General features: G+C 44.5%; 1 protein-coding gene across 2 annotated transcripts in view; it reads left to right on the top strand.

Moving 5' to 3' along the window:
- RAB3GAP1 (RAB3 GTPase activating protein catalytic subunit 1) overlaps positions 1-18,186 on the top strand; it is a 114,069-nt gene that overhangs the window by 29,499 nt on the left and 66,384 nt on the right. For both annotated transcript variants that reach the window (XM_077273071.1, XM_077273070.1), the window contains exons 6-8: positions 8,011-8,127; positions 14,978-15,143; positions 16,344-16,443. In XM_077273071.1, coding sequence (XP_077129186.1) covers positions 8,011-8,127; positions 14,978-15,143; positions 16,344-16,443 — 383 coding nt within the window. The remainder of the gene's footprint in view (positions 1-8,010; positions 8,128-14,977; positions 15,144-16,343; positions 16,444-18,186) is intronic.

The raw sequence follows: 18,186 nt of genomic DNA, 5'->3' as shown, positions 1-18,186 counted from the left end.
AATCTTTTTATATAGTCGAGGATTGCAAATCTTTTGTAATCATTACTAAACCCAAGAATATTCCAAGAAATAAAATCAATCATAGTATCCCTCTTTAAGAACGTCCATGAAAGAAGATTAACCATGTGAGTTTACCGTTCTCCTGGCTGTGCTAAGTAGGTAGGGAACTGATGATAAACTAATCAGATTTGCAGATGATGCAAAGCTAGGATGGATAGCTAACACTGCACACATAGCGATTTACCAACGATCACGACCAGCGATACGACCTGGCCGTGATCGTTGGTAAGTCGTTGTGTGGTCGCTGGGGAGCTGTCACACAGACCGCTCTCTCCAGTGACCAACGATCAGGGGAACGACTTCGGCATCGTTGAAACTGTCTTCAACGATGCCGAAGTCTCCCTGCAGCACCCGGGTAACCAGGGTAAACATCGGGTTACTAAGCGCAGGGCCGCGCTTAGTAACCCGATGTTTACCCTGGTTACCAAAAAAAACAAACAGTACATACTCACCATCTGATGTCCGTCAGGTCCCTTGCCGTCTGCTTCCTGCTCTGACTGAGTGCCGCCGTACAGTGAGAGCAGAGCGCAGCGGTGACGTCACCGCTGTGCTGTACTTTCACTTTCACTTTGCGGCGCTCAGTCAGTGTGGGAAGCAGACGGCAAGGGACCTGACGGACATCAGATGGTGAGTATGTACTGTTTTTTTTTTTTTACATTTACGCTGGTAACCAGGGTAAACATCGGGTTACTAAGCGCGGCCCTGCGCTTAGTAACCCGATGTTTACCCTGGTTACCAGTGAAGACATCGCTGGATCGGTGTCACACACACCGATTCAGCAATGTCAGCGGGACCTCAACGACCAAAAAAAGGTCCAGGCCATTCCGACACGACCAGCGATCTCACAGCAGGGGCCTGATCGCTGGTACGTGTCACACATAGCGAGATCGCTACTGAGGTCGCTGTTGCGTCACAAAACTTGTGACTCAGCAGCGATCTCGCTATGTGTGACGGGGCCTTAAAGAAGACAGAGAAAGGATGCAGAAGGATCCAGATAAGCTTCAACAATAGACAGCGACTAATAGAATGATATTTAACAGAGAGAAATGCAAGATTCTACATCTGGGCAAGAAAAAACAAAATTACATCTACAGAATGGGAGTAATACACTCACTGGCCACTTTATTAGGTACACCTGTCCAACTTCTTGTTAACACTTAATTTCTAATCAGCCAATCACATGGCGGCAACTCAGTGCATTTAGGCATGTAGACATGGTCAAGACAATCTCCTGCAGTTCAAACCGAGCATCAGTATGGGGAAGAAAGGTGATTTGAGTGCCTTTGAACGTGGCATGGTTGTTGGTGCCAGAAGGGCTGGTCTGAGTATTTCAGAAACTGCTGATCTACTGGGATTTTCAAGCACAACCATCTCTAGGGTTTACAGAGAATGGTCCGAAAAAGAAAAAAAATCCAGTGAGCGGCAGTTCTGTGGGCGGAAATGCCTTGTTGATGCCAGAGGTCAGAGGAGAATGGGCAGACTGGTTCGAGCTGATAGAAAGGCAACAGTGACTCAAATCGCCACCCGTTACAACCAAGGTAGGCCTAAGAGCATCTCTGAACGCACAGTGCGTCGAACTTTGAGGCAGATGGGCTACAGCAGCAGAAGACCACACCGGGTACCACTCCTTTCAGCTAAGAACAGGAAACTGAGGCTACAATTTGTACAAGCTCATCGAAATTGGACAGTAGAAGATTGGAAAAACGTTGCTTGGTCTGATGAGTCTCGATTTCTGCTGCGACATTCGGATGGTAGGGTCAGAATTTGGCGTAAACAACATGAAAGCATGGATCCATCCTGCCTTGTATGGAGCATCTTTGGGATGTGCAGCCGACAAATCTGCGGCAACTGTGTGATGCCATCATGTCAATATGGACCAAAATCTCTGAGGAATGCTTCCAGCACCTTGTTGAATCTATGCCACGAAGAATTGAGGCAGTTCTGAAGGCAAAAGGGGGTCCAACCCGTTACTAGCATGGTGTACCTAATAAAGTTGCCGGTGAGTGTAGAACTAAGCAGCAGCCTGTGTGAAAAAGACTTTGGTATACTAATAGATCACCGAGTGCACATGAGTCAACAGAGTGATGTAGCAGCAAAAAAGGCAAACACAGTTCTAGGATGTATTAAGAGAAGCAATGAGTCTAGATCACGTGAAGTCATTATCCCCCTCTACTCCTCCTTGGTCAGACCTCACCTGGAATACCGTGTCCAGTTCTGGGCATCACATGTTAAAAAAGACATTGAAAAACTGGAGCAAGTTCAGAGAAGAGCGACCGGGATGGTGAGCGGACTGCAAAGTATGTCCTACGGGGAACTGTTAAAGGATCTGGGAATGTTTAGCTGCAAAAATGAAGGCTAAAAGGAGGCTTAATAGCTGTCTACAAATATCTTAAGGGCTGTCACAGTGTAGAGGGATCATCATTATTCTCATTTGCACATGGAAACATGAGAAGCAATGGAATTAAACTAAAAGGGAGAAGATACAGATTAGATATTAGAAAAAAACTTTGTGACAGTGAGGGAGATCAACGAGTGGAACAGGCGGCCACGAGAGGTGGTGAGTTCTCCATCAATGGAAGTCTTCAGAGGCTGGACAGACATCTGTCTGAGATGGTTTAGTGACTCCTACATTGAGCAGGGGGTTGGGCACGATGACCCTGGAGGTCCCTTCCAACCCCAACATTCTAGGATTCTATAAGTATCCAAATTTTTATTCAGAAGCATTCCACCCCTCCCTTCCCTGTCTCCATCTACCCCCAGGTCATGGAGACCCCTGTGAACTCTCTCCACAGCAAAAAAAAGTGTCAGGGTATCTTAGCCAAAGATATCCAGTAGATGTTTTTCAAAGAAGTCATCTGGGTCGTTCCCCTCAGCTTTTTAAGGGACCCCACCAGTCTAATATTATTGTGTCTCAGATGATTTTCCAGGTCATCAGCTTATGTTTATCTCTGTGGTCTGTCGAGGAGACTATATATCTCTGTGGCCTGTTGCGGAGACTATATATCTCTGCCGACTGGCAGGAAACTCTGTATATCTCTGCGGACTTGCAGGAGACTCTGTATATCTCTGTGGACTGGCAGGAGACTATGTCTCTGTGGATTGGTGGGAGACTCTGTATATCTCTGCGGACTGGCAGGAGACTCTGTATATCTGCGGACTGGCAGGAGACTCTGTATATCTCTGCAGACTGGCAGGAGACTCTGTATATCTCTGCGGACTGGCAGGAGACTGAATAATCTGTGGACTGGCAGGAGACTGTACATCTCTGTGGGCTGGCAGGACACTCTGTATATCTCTGCAGACTGGCAGGAGACTCTGTATAACTCTGCGGACTGGCAGGAGACTCTGTATATTTCTGCGGACTGGCAGGAGACTCTGTATATGTCTGCGGACTGGCAGGAGACTCTGTATATGTCTGCGGACTGGCGGGAGACTGTATATCTTTGCGGATTGGTGGGAAACTCTGCTTTCAAGTCCTGTGGTGCGTTCTTCCCCTTTCTGCACTTCATGGCGTATCATAGAAACAGATTCCTGTATATGTCCGACTTGTCCCATCAGAGTAAAGTTCCATTTATTAACTGCATTGAGGACATCTTGCAGGGAAGGGGGGACCCCTGAGAAATCTCTTCAAGGATACAATTTTTTTAGGAGCTCCAGTGGATCCATTATGCCCATGAGGGGTTACTCCTCGCTCAGGGGTCTCAGTCTCCTCCCCCTCCAATTCCATAAATCGGGACCCTTCACCAGGTGTTCCTCTCTTACCCTGTGTGGCAGACTCTGACCTCTGGAGCGGGATAAAGGATGGAGGCCTGTGGGCAGAACTAAAGGATGGAGGCCTGTGGGCAAACTGCTCCACCCCTGCAGCCACATCTCTGGTCACATCTCTCTTCCTCCGCCCGCCAGCAGTGACCACGCCGTCTTGGATTTTGGCCAACACCTCTTCTTCGCCTCTCCCTCGCTTCTTGGAGCGCATCATGAGACCTCCACAGCCCAGAGATCACCAGAAAAAAATATTGCCCTCCAAGGTGTCTATACCTGTTAGTAATAAAACTGTATTCAGTGCGCTCTCCCTGATGGTAAAGATTATTGTCCCATCTCTTAAATTAAGTGATGACATATCGCTAACATAGGCCATTTATTTGTGGTCTGTAGGGGTCCGGCCTCTGAGAACCCCTAATATCCTTATAGGGGGCGCTTATATTCTGGGCAGGGAAGATGGCTGAAGAAGACAAAGCAGTGGGCTCCCATCTAACTCGGGAGCGTTGGGGTATGCAGTCGTCGGACCCCAAAGCTCGTCCTTTACCAGCCTCAGTTACTGGTTCCAGCGGTGAGTAGTTAAACTGCGCCGCAACATTCTGATTTTACTCCACGAACCTGGCGTCCTCACCGAATCCTACAGAGAGGAGTCAGTGAAATTGTTCCATATGCCTGGTGTCTATTCCTAAAAGGAACATCCTGACATCTCACCCTGATCCTAAGGGCAATACTACCTGAGGCGATCGGTTACCAGCGCCTGCAGCAGTGCGGTATAATGAGTCTGGACAGAAGCGCAGGTTCTGCATCAGGTCATTTGGCAAATTACGTCTCATTAATGCTGCAGTTGACAGTCGTTGGCTCGTCTCCTCGTTACTCTGCAGCCGGAATAGGAAAAGTGTCCTTTTTACCTTTGCATTTTCAGACAGACCCGCCATCTGCACCCCTCAATGCCACAACTAAGGTGCTTTGCATTCTGGCAGGGGCCGGCGGAGCACCTTGTGCCGTGTGTGCCACCTCTTACTCTGCTCCTTGCAGATTGTGGCGCGAGACACAAGGGATTCAGGACTAATGTATGCAGTATACACCACTCCGGGGCAATATGAGGTGACCGAGGGCACAACTGGATCAGCCATGAAGATTGGGACCAGCCCGGCATAGTGGGACCAGTGAATTAACTCCTTAACGTCCAGAATGTGTTAGTTCTAAGAGACTTTTTGCACACACGGGCCAAAATTCATCTAGACTTGTGTGTTGCACGCCCGTCCTGAAGAAAATAGCGCCGGAGCAAGATGCACCAAAATTATTAAGCATTTGCCTACTAAAGAATTTGGTGCATCCCAGCAAAAAATCTAGTAGAGACAGGGGCTGGCATATTTTGTGTGGACTAAATTATAATGATTTTTTCACACCAAGTTCAGCCCACTTGTCCAAAAAGTTGGCGTAATTGGCCAGGACTGGGGTAAAAATGGCACAAAAGTTTTACTAAACTTTTGAGTTGCATACATTTTTTTTCAAGGGTTCAATCAGTTTTTCTTCAGAATTCTGTCTCATACTGTGTAATGAATGGGGGACTATGGTGTTTCTATTTCCTTAACGTTTTATTTATTGCGTCACCAAGAAAATATTTCCTCTTTTATTTCCTTTCGTAATATTTTAAAAATATATTTATACGTTTTTTATACTTTATTTTAGTTTTAAAAGTGCACTAAAGGTAAAATAAAGAAGAAAAAGAGGTATTATAGTTCTTATATAAATGTATTTGCAAATTCACATAAGAATATACAGTAGTATTAGAATATTAGTATATGTATAGTCTTGGGTAAATGCAGCATCCACATATACATAAATTATTACTTTTACTAATATATGACTTTATTTATTTTTTAACATACTGTAATATTCCTCCACAAGGTCATAAAACACCTCTAGGGGCATTCACTCTTCAAAGGGTCTATAAACTGATCACTGGGCACCCAACCTGCTCTTGCCAGATTGCAGGAGCCTTAAACGGAATGTATCATCAGAAAATGATCTATTTACTTCGGTTTTTGTGTTATATTAATTTTTTTTTTTTTTTTTTACGAATTTGTGACTTTTTTTTCATACCAAAGATTTTTCATTAAAATACAAAATTACTAATCTTGCCATTTCTATATACAGCAGATAACACAGGATCCACCATTCACAATAGGTGACGTCACAGCTTACCTCCTCCTGTACAATGACTGAAAACACCTCTATATACAGCGGATAACACAGGATCCACCATTCACTATAGGTGATGTCACAGCTTACCTCCTCCTGTACAATGACTGATAACACCTCTATATACAGGAGGTAACACAGGATCCATCATTCACTATAGGTGATGTCACAGCTCACCTCCTCCTGTACAATGTCTGATAACACCTCTATATACAGTAGATAACACAGGATCCACCATTCACAATAGGTGATGTCACAGCTCACCTCCTCCTGTACAATGTCTGATAACACCTCTATATACAGTAGATAACACAGGATCCACCATTCACAATAGGTGATGTCACAGCTCACCTCCTACTCCTATACAATGACTGATAACACCTCTATATACAGTAGATAACACAGGATCCACCAATCACAATAGGTGATATCACAGCTCACCTCCTCCTCCTCCTGTACAATGACTGATAACACCTCTATATACAGGAGGTAACACAGGATCCAGCATTCACGATAGGTGATGTCACAGCTCACCTCCTCTTCCTGTTCAATGACTGATAACACCTCTATATACAGTAGATAACACAGGATCCAGCATTCGCTATAGGTGATTTTGCAGCTCACCTCCTCCTCCTCTTGTACTATGACTGATAACACCTCTATATACAGGAGGTAACACAGGATCCAGCATTCACGATAGGTGATGTCACAGCTCACCTCCTCCTCCTGTACAATGACTGATAACACCTCTGTATACAGCAGATAACACAGGATCCACCATTCACAATAGGTGATGTCACAGCTCACCTCCTACTCCTATACAATGACTGATAACACCTCTATATACAGTAGATAACACAGGATCCACCAATCACAATAGGTGATATCACAGCTCACCTCCTCCTCCTCCTGTACAATGACTGATAACACCTCTATATACAGGAGGTAACACAGGATCCAGCATTCACGATAGGTGATGTCACAGCTCACCTCCTCCTGTACAATGACAGATAACACCTCTATATACAGTAGATAACACAGGATCCACCAATCACAATAGGTGATATCACAGCTCACCTCCTCCTCCTCCTGTACAATGACTGATAACACCTCTATATACAGGAGGTAACACAGGATCCAGCATTCACGATAGGTGATGTCACAATGCTTATCCTCCTTCTCCCTTCACAATGAGGTTTGCACATGCTGATTAGATGCTTCAGTACAAATGTTGGGGTCAGCAAAAAAGTGTTTTGAGTTAGCAAAAAAAACAACTTTTTCTTATTGCAAGTTTCAACAATTTTTTTTTATCTTTGCCTAACCCCGTCATCCCTTTTCCTTGCATTGGCCTTGCTGTGAAATATATTGGTGTTGGACGCGGTATTTACATTGAAATTCAGTCACCCGCAAGTCGCCACAATAACTATTCTGACACGGTCACCTGCAGGGTTGTCTCTTCAAAGGAAAATGTTGAGGTTGAGTCGATGCCACAATTTTAATGCACATTAGGGGCGACCCAATGTTACTGTGGAGCCCTAATCTGCAGAGTCGGGTGCTGAACGCTCCACTGGCCTGTAGGGGGCAGTGTTTAAATATATAATTTTTATTTCTTCTGTCCACTTTAATGGCCGGGATTATCAGCAGCCGCTGGGACGCTTTATGACAACTCATTGATCTCTTTACATAACGCTTCCGCCATTATTACCGCGGCTGTAAGTGGTACAGGTGATGCGTATAACATGTATGTGATTGTCAAAAGCCGATAATTTCCGCACAAGATCACAAACCAGCGCAGGGAAACGGGGAGAGAAAAAAAAAATCACTATTCATGAAATCCAATGCCGTAATGATCTAATCACTCGACATTTTACTGGAGAGAGAGAAAAAACTGGGCCAGTATGATTAATGAGCCCGATGCCGCGGAGCTGCCTCCGAGGCATAAGAATGACACGGATCCTGTCGTTAATTAGTATTATGCATCTTTTCCAGGTACGGGCTGCGTGAGTTTGTAGTCATTTCTCCAGCTGCTAATGATGCCGTTATCAGTGAATCCAAGTGCAATCTGCTCCTCAGCTCCGTGTCTATTGCTCTCGGAAATACCGGCTGGTGAGTACTAATACTAGCCAAATTAATAAGCCTGCTAGCCGCCATCACACATTGAATTATTTTAGTTGTAAGTGACTGATCTTACCTGCTGGTCGGCGGCTTCGAGTTATACAGGCCTGTATAAGATCCACACTATAAGGATGAAAACTTAGAAATTACAGACATGGCCGAAAGTGCAGACGCCCTTGAAATTGTATTTCTCCCAGAAAATTATTGAAATTACATGTTTTGTTATACACGTGTTTATTTAATTTGTGTGTATTGTAACAATACAAAAAAATTAGAAAAAAAAGGAAAATTGGCCGTAATTTCACACAAAACTCAAAAAAATTGACTGGACAAAATTGTTGGCACCTTCCCAAAATTGTGGGTAAACAACTTTGTTTCAAGCATGTGATGCTCATTCAAACTCACCTGTGGCAAGTAACAGGTGTGGGCAATATGAAAATCACACCTGAAACCAGAAAAAAGGGGGAGACTCAGTATTTGCATCGTGTGTCTGTGTGTGCCACACTAAGCTTGGAGAACAGAAAGAGGAGAAGAGAACTGTCTGAGGCCTTGAGAATCAAAATTGTTGAACGATATCAACAATTTCAAAGTTACAAGTTGATCTCCAGGGACCTTGATGTTCCTTTGTCCTTGATGTGCATCATAATCAATACTTTTACAACCCATGGAACTGTAATCTCACTGGATGTGGATGGCAGAGAAAAAATAATGAAAAGTTGCAACGCTTCGTAGTCCGGATGGTGGATAACCAGCTTCATTCAAGGTCCAAAGAAATTCAAGCTGTCCTGCAGGCTCAGGGTGCATCAGTGTCAGCGCGAGCTATCCGTCAACAATTGAATTAAATTAAACACAATGGCAGGAGACCCAGGACGACCCAACTTCTGACACAGAGACATAAAAAAGCTAGACTGCAGTTTCAGTAAACCAAAATCCTTCTTGTAGACAGATGAGACCAAGGTAGAGCTTTGTGGTAAAGCACATCATTCTACTGTTTACAGAAAATGGAATGAGGCCTACATAGGAAAAAACACAGAACATACAGTCAAATATGGTGGAGGCTCAGAGATGTTTTGGGGTTGTTTTGCTGCCTCTGGCACTGGACGCCTTGACTGTATGCAAGGCTTCATGAAATCTGAAGATTTCCAAAGATTTTTGGGTCACAATGTAGTGCTCAGTGTCAGAAAGCTGGGTTTGCGTCCGATGTCTTGGTTCTTCTGGAACAATGACCCAAAACCTAATTCAAGGAGCCCCCAGAAATGGATGAAAACAAAGCAGTGGAGAGTTTTGAAGTGGCAGCAATCCCATTGAACAGTTGTGGATAGATCTTAAAATTTCTGTTGGAAGAAGGTGAAATATGAGAGACCTGGAGCAGTTAACAAAAGAAGAGTCCTCCAAAGTTCCAGGCGAGAGGTGTAAGAAGCTTGTGGATGGTTACAGGACGCGATTGATTGCAGTTATTTATTCCCATGGGTGTGTAAGCAAATATTAAGTTGAGGGCGTCTGGCCCATTTTGGGGGTTTTGTGTGAAATTATGTCCAATTTGCCTTTTTTTTTTCCTCTGTTTTCGTGTAGTTCCAACAAACACAAAGGTAATAAACAAGTGTATAACAAAACATGCGTAATTGGAATAATTTTCTGGGAGAAATACTTCATTTTCTGGAACAATTTCAAGGGTGCCAACACTTTCAGCCATAACTGTAACTCCACAGAGACGTTTGTTAACGCGTCTGTAGGTGCAGAAGAGGGGAGTTTCCCATAGAGAAGGCAGAGACGGTTTCAGCCCACTCCTGCTCCTCTCTCATGCAGATGGAGGATTGGGACCTGCCAGGAAAGCATGCCGTCCTCCCCGAGCCTTCACTTTTCCACTTTTCAGGCTGGCTCCCGCTTCTTCACCATGTGGGTTAATGGTCTATGACTTTGGCCAGGCACGCCGCCCTCTTGGAATTCCTTCCCATCCACTTTTTAACCAGCTTCCGCACCTCCACCTTGAAAGTTACGGATCTTCCATCTTTCGCTATATACATGCCCTAAGACAAAGTCCTGCATATATTTATGGAAACAGCTGTGCCACTTTCTTGATCATTGCTTGGGTGGTGCAGACACAGATCAGGGAATATCAGTACTGCAAAAATTATTGCAATATTAAAAAATTATCTTGTTATGATATTATTGCTAACTAAAGGGGTTCTATGTAGGTATGTAAAAAAACACCACTAGCACATACTGTACCTACAGACCCTCTCTGATGACCAATCATGATACAGAGCTCCAAATCCTCTGCATAGACATTGAGTTAAAGTATAAAATTATCTCTACCTCCAGCCACCACTAGAGGGAGCAGTGTATACAATGAGCTCCGTATGAAGACAGTGCAGTGAGCTCCCTCTAGTGGTGGCTACAGGCAGCCAAAATCTTATCACTTAAGGCACTGTTCACATGTCTGTTTGTAATGGATCCAGTAGAAAAAAAAAAAATGATCATACCTGGCCTAGTAATAAACTGTCATGAGAAATCTAATGTAAATCCCATGCAGATCAGGGCCGTTTCAGACTGCTTCTTCCACACCCACAGTGCACTCCCAGACTGATTGCACATGGCTTCTTCATTAGATTTCTTATGACTGACACATCAGATCTTGACAAAAACGGTATAATTTTTATAGGGACATCATCACCACTCCATATGCAAAAAACAGCTGACAGGTTCCCCTTTAATATGATAAAAGTGACAAAAGTAGAGATCCCCTTTAAGATACAATTGAAAAAAGGTTGTAATTTGTTAGTCTCCAGTCGTTTGTGGTAACTACAACCCCCAGCATGCCTTTGTAGGACTCTAGTCCATACGTACGTCATACTATAGGGCTCCCGCCTGATCGCTGTAACATTTACCTGCCCGGTTGGGCGTCCGCTCGCTGGTACGACATAACCGCAGCGGAGCCTGATAGTGATTTGTGGATGAACTAAATACCGTAGCGCAGGTCCCGGGGACTATAAATAACGCGGATACATTATTCTTTATTACGACAGCCTCTTGAATACCCCCGGGAGCTGTGCGGATGGCTGTCGCCTGGGGGCTGCTCCGTGTCCCAGTTAAATATGCACATATATTATGGTGTGAAAAGTTCCAGTATAGCGATGTCACAGGCAATTGTCACACAATGCATCACTTTACTTCCCTTAGTTTCCGCAGCTTCCAAATTTACCGCATCCTCGCTCCACATTTATTAACCCTCCGAGCAATACATGAATTTTAATTCTGATGGAAAGGAAGTGGTTAACACATTTTATTTTTAAATAGTTTCCAATTCAAAGCTTTAAACCCTTTCCCAAAATGTTCTGTACGTGTTCTCAAGATGTGGGGTGAGGGTGTAAAAAACGGGGGCTCAGGAGCTGAGCACACACCATTCGTGGTGGGTGTTGGCTGCGGCATACAGCTAGCACCTGCCTCTGATAGCTCCTATCGCTGCCGCATAATTCCCTGACTGCTACATTTCAGGGAATGTGTATCAGAAAGGGTTCCTATTGTTTAATTTGGGTTCTTAATGTTAAATGGGATTTTTATTTATTTTTTGACAGTTTTTTTTTTTTTTTACCATATCACAATCATAATTAAAAATGAGAAATCTTGCAATTTTACACACTGGCCAATGGGGATATTTAAACTTCTAACTTCATGATATTTCAGGCAATGCACATGTACATTAGCAGCAATGGTCAGCTCCCGACCCTATATTTTGCACCAAAGCATCTGAGCATGTGCAAAAGTCATTGTGAAGAGAGGGAGAGCAGGTGAGCTGTGACATTGACTGTTGCGATTGGTTTACCCTGAATTATCGGCTGTGTATAGAGCTGTTACCAGTCATTGTAATCCTGCCTCTGCTGATAAGGAAACTGCTGAAAATTCTCTCTGAAAGTAAGTGTCTGTAATAGCTCCAGTGACCACCGTGAAAACTGCAAGATTACTCATTTTATTTTTTTAATTAAGAATTGTGATGTGGGAAAAAAAAACATTGCCCAATTTAAAAAAAAGAAACTATTAAGCAATAGGTAATTTTCTGATGACACATTCCCTTTAAGGCTCCTGTTGCTGATGTGCACTCCTCAGTGTGGGAGAAATCATTACACCTGTTCATCCTGAGCCTCCTGGTTCACGATTAGACTCCCAGAATCGTAGATAGAGAAGTAGGATAAATGTATCTGTGGAAGTTCTAAACTTTGTGACAACCCCCTGTGGGCACTAATGGTTGTCAGCGAGGGTTTTCTCCCTGCAGTGAAGGGACCTTCATAAGTCAAACACAAATGATCGGGATAATGAGAGATTCTGGTTATTTTGAGGATTTTATTTCCAGGTAATTTGTATATTTTTAGGGTAAATTGCTCTTTAATCTCTAAAATGTTATCTTCCACAAAGCGGAATGATTATCTCCTGTAGAAATTGATGTAAAGTGCTCGGGCTGCGCTGACGTCTCGCCGCTGACACGTTCTATTCTTTAAAGACCGGGGGTTTTAGGAGCCACCAGAGCATGGGAATGTGCCTGACAGTGAAATTACAGCGTGCCCATCGCTGCTCAGCTTCTAATGAGGCAACATTTCCACTTACGCTTTACATTACAATGTTCAAAGCGCTGGAGATTTACATTTTACCCCCCTAGAAGTGATGTCATCACATGCCGATCTACTAGCACTTCTCATAATTAATCATTAAAGGGATTTTCATTCAATAAGAAGTGATGATTTAATTCTAGGTTTGCTATCACTTCCTAATTAGTGGGAATCCCATTGACAAAATTGTTGATGATCCTCAGACTGAAGGGGACCCAGGGCTGGTTAACGGGGTTGTCAACCCCTGTATATATGCCATATTAGGGTGAAAGGAGCTCTCTAAGGGGGGCACCTTTGCTCAGGAATGCTACAGTTTCCCCATCTTCTCCTTTCCTAACTTAGCATGAGACCCACATAGAAACTGAGAGAGAGATCGTGCTGCAGCTTCCCTCCCTCCTTCACTCACAGCATGAGTCTCACAGAAACTGAGAGAGAGATCCTGCTGCAGCTTCCATCCCTCCTTCACTCACAGCATGAGTCTCGCAGAAACAGAGAGATCCTGCTGCAGCTTCCCTCCCTCCTTCACTCACAGCATGAGTCTCGCAGAAACTGAGAGAGAGATCCTGCTGCAGCTTCCCTCCCTCCTTCACTCACAGCATGAGTCTCACAGAAACTGAGAGAGAGATCCTGCTGCAGATTCCCTCCCTTTCCTTGCAGCTCGAGTCTCGCAGAAACTAAGTAAGAGATCCTGCTGCAGCTTCCCTCCCTCAATCTTTCGCCGCACAGGTCTCACAGAAACTGAGAGATCCTGCTGCTGCTTCCCTCCCTCCTTCACTCACAGCATGAGTCTCACAGAAACTGAGAGATCCTGCTGCAGCGTCCCTCCCTCCTTCATTCACAGCATGAGTCTCACCGAAACTGAGAGAAAGATCCTGCTGCAGCTTCCCTCCCTCCTTCACTCACAGCATGAGTCTCACAGAAACAGAGAGAGATCCTGCTGCAGCTTCCCTCCCTCCTTCACTCACAGCATGAGTCTCACAGAAAATGAGAGAGAGATCCTGCTGCAGCTTCCCTCCCCTCCCTCCTTCACTCACAGCATGAGTCTCACAGAAACTGAGAGAGCGATCCTGCTGCAGCTTCCATCCCTCCTTCACTCACAGCATGAGTCTCACAGAAACTGAGAGAGAGATCCTGCAGCAGAACGTCTTCCTCAGTTCTATGAGACTTATGCTGAGTGAAGGAGAGAAGAGAAGCTGCAGCAGGATCTCTCCCTCGGTTTCTGAGAGACTCATGCTGTGAGAAGAAGAGAGAGGGAAGCTGCAGCAGAATCCTTTCCTGTTTCTATGAGACTCACGCCATGGAAAAGAGAGGAAGCAGCAGAATCTCTTCCTCAGCTTCTATGAGACTCATGCTGTGAGAAGAAGAGGGAGTGACGTTGCAGCAGAATCTCTTCCTCAGTTTATGTGAGACTCATGCTGCCAGAGGAGGGTGGGAAGCTACAGCAGCGTCTCTCTTCTCTCAGTTTCTGTGAGACTCGTGCTACAAGAGAAGGAGGGAGGGAATTTGCAGCAGTTTCTGTGACACTCATGCTGTGAGTGAAGAAAGGAGGGGAGCTACAGTAGGATCTCTCCCTCAGTTTTGTGAGACTCGTGCTGTGAGAGAAGGAGGGAAAGAAGATGCAGGGGGATCTCTCCCTAAGTTTCTGTGAGACTTGTGTGGCGAGACACTGAGGTAGTGAAGCTGCAGCAGCTTCTCTCCTCTCCCTTTCACATCACAGAAGGGAGAGATTCTGCTGCAAATATAACAACTCAAAAACTAGTATTTTCTTGCGGCTTCTTGGTTTGCTCTCTTTCCTTATGCTGTGGTTGTTTTGCAGTGAGATTTCTGGACACCTGAATATTACCTATCTATTGCAACCCAAGCAGCTGCCCTTTTCTCCTAGATGCTGCATTGCCCTACTATAATATTTGCAGAATAAGCTTCTAGTTATTTTTCTCATCGCCCGCTGGGCTCTTTTGCTGCTATATTCTGCTTCATTCCCAACACGTGTGAGATCGTAGTACCTGGTGCCTCCACCTCATATTGAGAAATCAAGGAAACTGACGAGGGGACCTGGGGGACATCGCTTCTAGTAGTGACAGTAGTGGGCTGTCATTGCTATTCTGTGATGAGAGGCAGCTGCAAGCGACCCCTCTACTGAAAATAGCAGCGCGGCCCGGGGGAGCTACCCGTATCTGTTATATCCTGCAAAACTTCATGGTTCAGAATGCAGAATAATTAGAGCAATGTTGTTTTTACAGCCAGGTCCCAATCTTTGTGCAAATTCATCAGAAATGGAGGAAACTTTACGTTGGCGAGTGCCAAGGACCCAGCGTACGCACCGACTTTGAGATGGTGCATCTAAGGAAAGTGCCGAATCAGTACACCCATCTGTCAGGACTTCTGGACATCTTCAAATCCAAAATTGTATGTATGGGATTAATCCCTCTCATCTGAAAGAAAATGAATAAAGCCTCACCTTGTACTCAGGAGAGTTGCAGCAGTTTGTGCTCCAGTGCTGCGCTTCCTACAGTAAATAAGGACTGGAAGGTGCAGCTATTATCAGCCATTTGGGCACCTGATCACAGGCTTCATTGCTGTATACTGACTCCTGTATATGACCACTTGGATTAATACATAAGAGATAGACGCCCCCTGCTCTGAAAGAGACGCTTGTCCAGTGTCCTCTGTTCCCGGCCAGTGGACAGAACAGTTATAGAGAGCGTCTGTCTGGAGGACTCATCTTGTCCTCTATGTCACAGAATAGCCCATTGATTGGAATGGGTCATCTGTAATTGTTAATTTCCCCTGGGGTGGCGCTGCGTGAATATTGAACACTTTTTGTTAAGCTTCCGCCACTGATTACAGCTGATCGCTGAGGGTCCCTATAGGGGGACACTTTGGGATCTGCGTTTTGTCATGGGACTTCTCTAGTAACTATGGAGTAGAGAACTGCTTGAAAAATGTTTTCTCAATAGATTCCACTAGTTATGTGTTGGGGGATGACTGCTGCCACCATCACTGCTGTCTTAAAAAATTAGCATTTTCGGACTATAGATGACCCTCCCAGTAACAAGCACAACTACTGAAAATAGCACAGGATTGATCTGTTAGCTAATGGCCATTTTATTAAATTGTTATCACGTGTCCTTGCTTTGAAGGGGACCTATGACCAGGATAAAAGTGGCCAGATTTTGCTCTTATTTTATTCCCACTTTTCCTCTTCGTAATCTATTCTTTGTTTTTTTTTTCTAAATGCGCCATACGGTTCCAGTTTTATTTAGTGCTAATTTTTCGTGGCTCACAGAGTCCTCTGGGGCGTTGCTCAAACTCCTCTGGGGCGTGTCTTTAGGCTACTCTACATCATTACTTTGAGAGCCACGCCCTCTTTAGTAGAGAACCGAAAAGTTGGCACTAAATAAAAAGGCCCATATCTCTGTAACCGTGTAGCGGATTTACAAAAAACAAAGTATAGAATACTCAGGGGTACGGTGTGAATAAAATAAGAGCAGAATCTGGTCACTTTTGACCTCAGTTCAGGTCCTTTTTAAGTTATGCTTGACTTATATGTGATCAGTGTATCTGCTTCTTCTAAGGGAATTCCATGTATGTCTCCTTTATTTGTAGGGATGTCCACTTACGGCATTGCCACCCGTAAACATCGCCATCCGCTTCACATACGTCCTGCAGGACTGGCAGCAGCATTTCTGGCCCCAGCAGCCCCCAGGTAAAAGAACCTCCAGCGTCACGGCTGAACAGTCTCTTCCTGTAACTTTTTGAACATGTTAAAGGGGTCCTCCCATCTAGGATGTGTATGCCCTTGTCCTCTCCGCCTGTGAGGAGAGCAGAGGTTCCGCTATCTCCTACCTATGGGCCATAAGATACTTAAAATCCAAAGTTTTTAGAAATTTACTTTACTTGTTTGAGCTCGTTAGTAAAGTAAGAATAGACTGGACCTCTGCTCCCTCATTTTCTCTTATTACGGAGTGTTCTTGTCTTTTTCTTTGTTTGTGTGATCTGAGTAGACATTTCATCTGCAAAGATATAAAAAAACAAAACAAAGAAACTGATTAGCATCATTAGTAAACTCGCTGGCTGTCAGGTTGTGTGAATTTTGTTAAGTGGGTTGTCAGGTTGCAGGCTGCCTATCTTAATTATTAGTGTTTTTCTTTTTTTGCGGTAATAGCAGAAGTAGTAGTTGTTGTGTGTTTTTAAAACTGAATCTTTGTTATATTTCTTGCTAGAGGTAAGTGTCATTTTCCTCATTTACCAGCAGCCTGCAGTGCTTTCCTTGTCTGCACACACCTCTATGAGGAAAAAAGTTAATTCTATATGTTTTGGATGGGTATGAAGCTACAGCAGTAAGCTCTTCCTCAGTGTCTGTTGTAAGAATGCTGGGGGAGGAGGGGGATGCAACTGCAACAGTATCTCTCCCTCAGTGTCTGTGTGGTGTAAAAATGTAGAGGCAGAGGGCATACATCTGTAGCAGTATCTCTTCCTCCGTGTCTGTGTTATGTAAGAAATCTGAGGGAAGACGGGGATGCAACTGCAATGGTATCTGTTCCTCAGTGTCTGTGATGTATGAAAGCTGGGTGAGGAAGGGGATGCAACTGCAGCAGTATCTCTTGCTCAGTGTCTGGTGTAAGAAAGCTGGGGGAGGAGGGGGATGCAGCTGCAGCAGTATCTCTTGCTCAGTGTCTGGTGTAAGAAATCTGGGGGAGGAGGGGGATGCAGCTGCAGCAGTATCTCTTGCTCAGTCTGGTGTAAGAAAGCTGGGGGAGGAAGGGGATGCAAGTGCAGCAGTATCTCTTCCTCAGTGTCTGTGTGGTGTAAGAAAGCTGGGGGAGGAAGGGGATGCAGCTGCAGCAGTATCTCTTCCTCAGTGTCTGTGGTGTAAGAAAGTTATGGGAGGAAGTGGATGCCTCTACAGCAATATCTCCCCTTAGTGTCTGAATGGTGTAAGAAAGCTGGGGGAGGAGGGGGCTGCAACTGCAGCAGCATCTTTCCCTCAGTGTCTATGTGCTGTAAGGAAGATGGGGGCTGTAGATTCAGCAGTATAACTCACTCAGTGTCTCTGTACTGTAAGAAAGATTGACCTGGTAAAAAATCCTCTTCAAGCTTGCTTTGCTTCCCTGCACATAATCATTCTCCTTCTCCCTCTGGCAGCCAGCAGTATAGTTCCTCCTATTGGTCTCTCTTGGATTTTAGTAGGTGTTACCTGTAATACAGCCACCCTGTGGGACATAGCATTGACTATCTTGTCGTCGATATTCCTTCAGCGTGAGATTCTTTTGCTGCTGAATCAGTATTTTACATGGGAATACATTATTTATAGTGGATTTCTATGTTGCTATTGTGCAGATTTAGCTTTTTACCTGTTAACTTTTTTCTGGACTTGTAGCTGATTCAACACATCACAGAATTTTTCAGGCATTTCACAAAAAATACATTAACAAGACACGAGTTTACC

Source organism: Ranitomeya variabilis, chromosome 7 (genome assembly GCF_051348905.1).
Source record: "Ranitomeya variabilis isolate aRanVar5 chromosome 7, aRanVar5.hap1, whole genome shotgun sequence".
Classification (NCBI taxonomy): domain Eukaryota; kingdom Metazoa; phylum Chordata; class Amphibia; order Anura; family Dendrobatidae; genus Ranitomeya; species Ranitomeya variabilis.
Note: the sequence above shows the minus strand (reverse complement) of the source record. Positions and strands in the feature narration are given on the sequence as shown.